Below are 7,032 nucleotides of genomic sequence, written 5' to 3'. Positions count from 1 at the left end.
ACCACGCCTGGCTAATTTTTATACTTTTAGTAGAGATGGGGTTTCGCCATGTTGGCCAGGCTTGTCTTGAACTCCTGGCCTCAAGTGGTCTGCCCGTCTTGGTCTCCCAAAGTGCTGGGATTACAGGTATGGGCCACTGCACCCTGCCTGCAATATCCTTTATAACAAACTGGTAAACATAAGTAAATGTTTCCTCAAGGTCTGTGACCTGCTCCAGCAAATTAATCAAACTCAAAGAGTTTGGGTTTCATCAAACCCAAAGAGGGTTAATCAAACTGGAGGCCAGTTGGTCAGAAGTTCTGGAGGCCCAGACTTGCAACTGGTGTCTGTTGGGGGGGTGGCCTTGGGGACTGAGCCCTCAACCCGTGGGTTCTGATGCTATCTCCAGGTGGAATGGAATTGGAGGGAACCCAGCTGGTGCCTCCTGCTTGATGGTGGGGAGAAACCCCCACAAATTTGATCACAGGAGTCTTCTGTGTTGGTGACTGTTATTGGTGTGAGAGCAGAGGAAACACACCATTTAGATACAGTTTTTTTTCTCTACACGCTCACCCACTGGGGAGATCTTTGATAAACGTAAAGCTCTTATGAACTTCCAGTGAATCTGGGGTTGGGGGAAGCCAAGGGTGGCAGCAGGGCTCTTTGTCCAGAGATTTGAGCTCGAAGCAATGTCTAATCTGGGCTGCTATTCATTGGTATATTTGGGTAGGAGATGGCTTTGTTCCAAATGTTAATTTGAGCTGAAATCCATTGATCCCTGGCATATTAACCCAAACTGACAGTGAGTGAACAGATCCAACATGAAGAACCAATATCAAGAAGCTGTGCAGGCCTCTTAGAGGGCCTGATGAGAGTTTGAGACTGGGCCTTGGACGGTCCAAGTTTGGTATACCTGAACTTGCTCAGCTGCGTAACCAACAACATTAGACAGCACCTACCCTTTTGTGAAAACACAGTCAGCACTTGCTGGCTTCATCACGTGAGGGTGATTGCAGAGCCACCCACCAGGATGGTGTCAGCTGAGGAGTTTTATCATTAGTGGGGATGGATTGGGCCCAGCACATCCATCTTTGCTGTCTTTGGGATTAGGTTGCTGCTGGTAGTCTAGCAGCTGAGGTTAGGTGCATGAGATGTGACCCAGCCTGGACCAAGGTCAACCCCCCAAGGCTGGCTTTGGTAGCAGTCTGCATGCACAATGAGAGTACTAGGCTCAACACACCCAAGGATCCTTCCAGAAATCACGCCGTGAAGTTTGAGATTCTGTGTTCTGAAACCAGCACTCCACGTGGACTGTAAATTATGGAGAACCCTGAGTTGTCAAAGCCTCAATCCCTATTCTCCTTCACCTCTTCCTCAAATACCATTTACAGTAATCCTGCAATTTGAGTTTCTGTTTTAGAGAAAGAACCATGAACTACTCAACCAGTTCTAATTGGATGCTTCCCGCCGAGGGAATTACATTTTCCTTTTCCATCTGCAGAACTGTTGGGAATCAAAGAGCTTTCCAAACCTGCGTACGGGGATGCCGTGGCGTGTTCCCCCGGGGAGGTTCCGGTGTTCTGGCCTTCTCCACTGACCAGTCTCGGAGCTCTCAGCAGCTGTGGTATGTTGGGGGATACTGGGGCACTCGCTCTGCCCTAGGATGGAGCCCAGTGGGGTCTAGTTTTTGAAAGCACATTCTCTCAGTACAATGATTTAAGAATAAAGCCATAAAACAAAACACAAAACAGAGGCCTACAGCTACAGTGATTCTCTCTCCAGTTTCCTTCTTTTATTTATTAATTTATTTATTTATTAAGGCAGAGTCTCACTCTGTTGCCAGGCTAGAGTACTGTGGTGCAATCTCGGCTCACTGCAACCTCCAACTCCCTGGTTCAAGCGATTCTTCAGTCTCAGCCTCCTGAGTAGCTGGGATTACAGGCACGTGCCACCACGCCCAGTTAATTTTTGTATTTTTATAAGAGACAGGGTTTCACCATGTTGGCCAGGATGATCTCGATCTCCTGACCTCGTGATCCGCCCACCTTGGCCTCCCACAGTGCTGGGATTACAGGTGTGAGTCATCATGCCTGGCCTGGTTTCCTTCTTTTAATCCCAGGGCTGGAGCACTTTGTCTTACAACTCAATTTTTTTGTCGTTGTTGGTTCTTTGCTTTTGTTGAGACACAGTCTCACTCTGTCGCCCAGGCTGCAGTGCAGTGGCACGATCTTGGCTCCCTGCAACCGCTGTCTCCTGGGCTTAATTAAGCGAGGGAGGCATGCCTCAGCCTCCCAAGTAGCTGGAATTACAGGTGCACGCCACCACACCTGGCTAATTTTTGTATTTTTAGTAGAGACGAGGTTTTGCCATGTTGGCCACGCTGGTCTCAAACTTCTGGCCTCAAGTGATCCTCCCACCTTGGCCTCCCAAAGTGCTTGGATTACAGGCATGAACCACCGCATCCAGCCTTAAATATGTTTTGATTAAATGTATTTCCTTCCTTCCTTCCTTCCTTCCTTCCTCTTTCTTTCTTCTTTCTCTCTCTCTCTCTTCTTTTCTTTTCCTTTCTTTTCTTTCTTTCACAGGGCCTCAGTGTATTGCCCAGGCTTGAGTTCAGTGGCATCATCATAGCTCACTGTAGCCTCAAACCTCTGCAGTCAAGTGATCCTCCCATCTCAGCCTCCCAGGTAGCTGAGACTACAGGCATACGCCATCATACCAAACCAATTTTTAGAATTTTTTTGTAGAGATGGGGTCTTGCTACAATGCCCAGGCTGGTCTCAAAGTCCTGGGCTCGAATGATTCTCCTGCCCCAGCCTCCTGAGTCATAGGGATAACAGGCAGGAGCCACTACTTCAACCGTTTTAATTAAACATATATTTTTATCTGCCAAAGCATCCCAGCCCATTCTAGCAGGAAAACTTACCTTTAGCTTGGCTTTTTGAGACATTTTGGAGATTGATGGGGCCTTGAAAACAAAGGTGAAGCCAAGAAATGTAACTAAACAAGTAATTTCCCATGGTATTTGCAAAGTGATTATAAACAAGGCCTGCAGCAGTACATTTTTTCCAAGGCCTAGGTGATATTACAATGAAGAGACACACGAGGGCGCCCTCCTTAGCTCACAGTACGATAGGAAGGGGACAGAAGCATGAAAAATAACAGCCATTGCAGACCATGGTCATGGACACTGGAAAATTCTGGCCAGGCCAGCCACACTTGCACTGTAAGCATAGAATCTAGTGTTACTTTAATTTATTTTGAAAGCATTCATGAGAGTTCAGCTATCAGAATGGCCTCACGCGAGGGAAAGATCATCCCTAATGTGGTGAAGAGGCATGGCTACCAAGATCCACAGGATTCCATTCGTTCGTTTATTTAAGTACATGTGTTGAGAACGTGCTGTGTGCCAGGCATGCACCCAGGCCTCGGGAATACAGTGCTCCCTGGGAGAGGATGGAGTCCTCTGGGCACTCGTGGTCTTTTCTGAGTGTGTGTGTGGGCAGTGTGTAGACACATACACCCAGGTTTACGTCCCCCAGCCCACTGGCCTCACCACTTTCCCACCATCAGCCTTGGCAGGTGCCCTGCAGAGGAGATCTCACTGCCATGGGCACCCCAGCATGTTCCAGCCCTTTAATTCTAACAGCGATAGCACAGTTGATCATAGATGAGAACAAATGACATGAGACAAGGACAACCTTGAATCATTCTCAAACTTCCTTTTTTTTTTGAGACAAGGTCTTACTCTGTCACCCAGGCTGAATGCAGTGGCACGATCACAGTGCACTATAGCCTTGACCTCCTAGACTCAAGCGATCCTCCCACCTTAGCCTCTGGAGTAGCTGGGACTATAGGCATCAGGAATGCACCACAGAGATGGGGTCTCACTATGTTGCCCAGGCTGGTCTTGAACTCCTGGGCTCAAGCGATCCTCCCACCTCAGCCTCCCAAAGTGCCGTGATTATAGTCATGAGCCACCATGCCTACCTTGAACTTCAATATTTAAACTTCGATTACCAATATATTATTTGCTGCAGACCTCACAACTGATGGGGGCAAAACTGTGTCATTCTCTGAGCTGACTGTTCTGACGTGTAGCTGGCTTTGGAGTGATCAGTTTTAGGTGCCATCCAAAACACAAACAAGCGATGATTACATTCTTCAGATTCATGACTTCTCCTTACACATCAAATCTAAAGTTTATATATCTGTCAGATTTTTATTTTGAAGTGCTGGCTGACTCTGGCTCTCTGTTAAATATGAAACTTTAAGCCAGGCATGGTGGCTTATGCCTATAATCCCAGCACTTTAGGAGGCTGAGGTGATTGGATCACTTGAGGTTAGGAGTTCAAGACCAGCTTGGCCAACATGGTGAAACCCTGTCTCTACTAAAAATATAAAAATTAGCCAGACGTGGTGGCACACACCTATAATCCCAGCTACTTGGGAGGCTGACACAAGAGAATTGCTGGAACCCTGGAGGCAGAGGTTTGCAGTGAGCTGAGATCGTGCCACTGCACTCCAGCCTGGGTGATAGAGCGAGACTCTGTCTCAAAAAAAAAAAGAAAAGAAAAGAAACTTTATTGTTCCTGTGAAATCCAGTATTTATTCAATTCACATGTGCATTTGTTGAACACCTATTATGTGCAAGGCACTCTGTGGGATCCTGAGATGCATGAGCAATGGTCGCTCTTCTCCAGGAGCATACAGCTGAGTGGAGATGAGTATTCAAGGATGATAATGACACTGAGGAAGGCAGAAGAGGTAAATAGTATGGTATTAAGCACTTAATGAGCCAGGCACAAGAAACTAAGAATGAGTAAGATACTGTGTGATTCAGGCCAGGCTCCATGGCTCATGCCTGTAATCCCAGCACTATGGTAGGCTGAGGTGGGAGGCTTGCTTGAGCCCAGGAGTTTGAGGCTGCAGTGAGCTTTGTTGCACCACTGTACTCCAGCCTGGGCAACAGAGAAAGAGCCTTGTCTCTTTAAAAAATTTCTGTATGAGGCTGGGTGCAGTGGCTCACACCTGTAATTCCAGCACTCTGGGAGGCTAAGACAGGAGGATCACCTGAGGTCAGGAGTTCGAGACCAGCCTATCCAACATGGCAAAACCCTGTCTCTACTAAAAATACGAAAATTAGCCAGGCATAGTGGCACACACCTATGATCCCAGCTACTCAGGAGGCTGAGACAGGAGAATTGCTTGAACCCGGGAGGCAGAGGTTGCGGTGAGCCGAGATCGCACCACTGCATTCCAACCTGGGTAACAGAGCAACGCTCTATCTCAAAAAAAAAAAAAAAAGTATGTGTGTGTGTGTGGTGTGTGTGTGTATATATATATATGATGTGTATATATATATATGGTAGATATATATACACACAGTGGATACATATATATGGATATATATGTATATGGTGCTTGTTCAATTATGCAAACCATCATTTATTGAGGGCTTACTCTGAAACAAGCACTTTGCTGAACACTTTTTAAAAACTTATTTTTTTTTACTTTTTTAAACCACATGACTGTGCTAAACACTTTTTTTTTTTTTTTTGAGATGAGGTATTACTCTGTTGCCTAGACTGGCGTGCAGTAATGCGATCTCGACCCACTGCAGCCTCTGCCTCCCAGGTTCAAGCAATTCTCCCACCTCAGCCTCCCAAGTAGCTGGGATTACAGGTGCACCACCACGCTGGGCTAATTTTTGTATTTTTAGTAGAGACAGGGTTTCATCATGTTGCCCAGGTTGGTCTTGAACTCCTGACCTCAGGTGATCCACCCTCCTTGGCCTCCCAAAGTGTTGGGATTATAGCCGTGAGCCACCGCGCCTGGCCTGCTAAACACTTTTACGTACATTTTCCAGTTTCTTTCTGACAATAGCCATATGAGGCATTATCATTGCTTTACAGTCAAAGAAACAGATTTAAAGAATAAAGTCAGGCCAGTCGTGGTGGCTCATGCCTGTAATCCCAGCATTTTGGGAGGCCAAGGTGGGCAGATCACCTGAGGTCAGGAGTTTGAGACCAGCCTGGATAACATGGTGAAACCTCGTCTCTACTAAAAATACAAAAATTAGCCGGGCGTGGTGGCAGGTGCCTGTAATCCCAGCTACTCAGGATGCTGAGGCGGGATAATCGCTTGAACCCAGGAGGTGGAGCTTGCAGTGAGCCGAGATTATACCACTGCACTCCAGCCTGGGTGACACAGCAAGACTCTGTCTCAAAAAATAAAAAAAATAAAGTCACATCCCAAATTCAAGTATATTCACAATGCTAAAACCACTTCTTAATAACTATGCTACAGTGTTTCACATTGCCTGAAATCTAACAAGGAAGAGTCTTTAGAGAATAAAATTAACATAAACGAAAGCAAAATGTAACTGCCATAAGGAATAATAGAAATGATGCTCACAGGGAGTTCCAAATCTAACATTTGCTGGAAAGCAAAGCAAGATGGCGTCATGAGTTTTAAGAATCCAGTAAAGATCTCCATGGGTTAAATTGGTGGAATTACCTAGAGCTCTAGCTACAGCTGTGGCTGTATCGCACTTCTTTTCAACCCATAGTCAACTCATCTTTACTTTCCTAGAGATTAGAGGCAGCTGTGTAAATGGAACTTGATGGAGCCATAAACCAGCTCATTCTGACCTTGGTGCCAACAGGTGGTATAGGGAGTGCTTAGGCTGAGCTGATGACCAGGTGCCATCTTGCCTATCAGCAGTGGGCTAGATGAGGGTAGGCTGGACTTGATGAAGTGGCTGGGCTCAGATCCTCCTGTTATGTGTTTTAGAGACCCCACTGGCTTTTGCCAGCATCCCAGGCTGCACGGTTATGACTGACCTGAAGGATACAGAGGCTCCAGCTCCAGCTGGTTGTCTCACCCCAGAGAGAATTCCAGAGGTCCATCACATTTCCCAAGATCCTCTGCACTACAGCATTGTGTCAGTGTCCGCTTCTCAGAAGATCAGAGAACTAGAGTCTATGATCGGCATAGACCCAGGTAAGAAACAACGCATTTGCACCTGGAGAAACCGACCACTGACATAAT

The 7,032-nt window shown here is 46.5% G+C and overlaps 1 protein-coding gene across 1 annotated transcript in view; it reads left to right on the top strand.

The window, feature by feature from the left end:
• The window catches only part of LOC105517296 (chromosome unknown open reading frame, human C14orf159), a 99,895-nt gene that overhangs the window by 58,804 nt on the left and 34,059 nt on the right, over nt 1-7,032 (top strand). The window contains exons 7-8 of the mRNA XM_011949796.1: nt 1,481-1,603; nt 6,775-6,984. Of these exons, the coding sequence (XP_011805186.1) occupies nt 1,481-1,603; nt 6,775-6,984 (333 nt within the window). The remainder of the gene's footprint in view (nt 1-1,480; nt 1,604-6,774; nt 6,985-7,032) is intronic.

This window comes from Colobus angolensis, unplaced genomic scaffold (assembly GCF_000951035.1).
Source record: "Colobus angolensis palliatus isolate OR3802 unplaced genomic scaffold, Cang.pa_1.0 Scaffold3, whole genome shotgun sequence".
NCBI classification, from domain to species: Eukaryota; Metazoa; Chordata; class Mammalia; order Primates; family Cercopithecidae; genus Colobus; species Colobus angolensis.
This window is presented reverse-complemented; position numbering and strand designations above follow the sequence as displayed.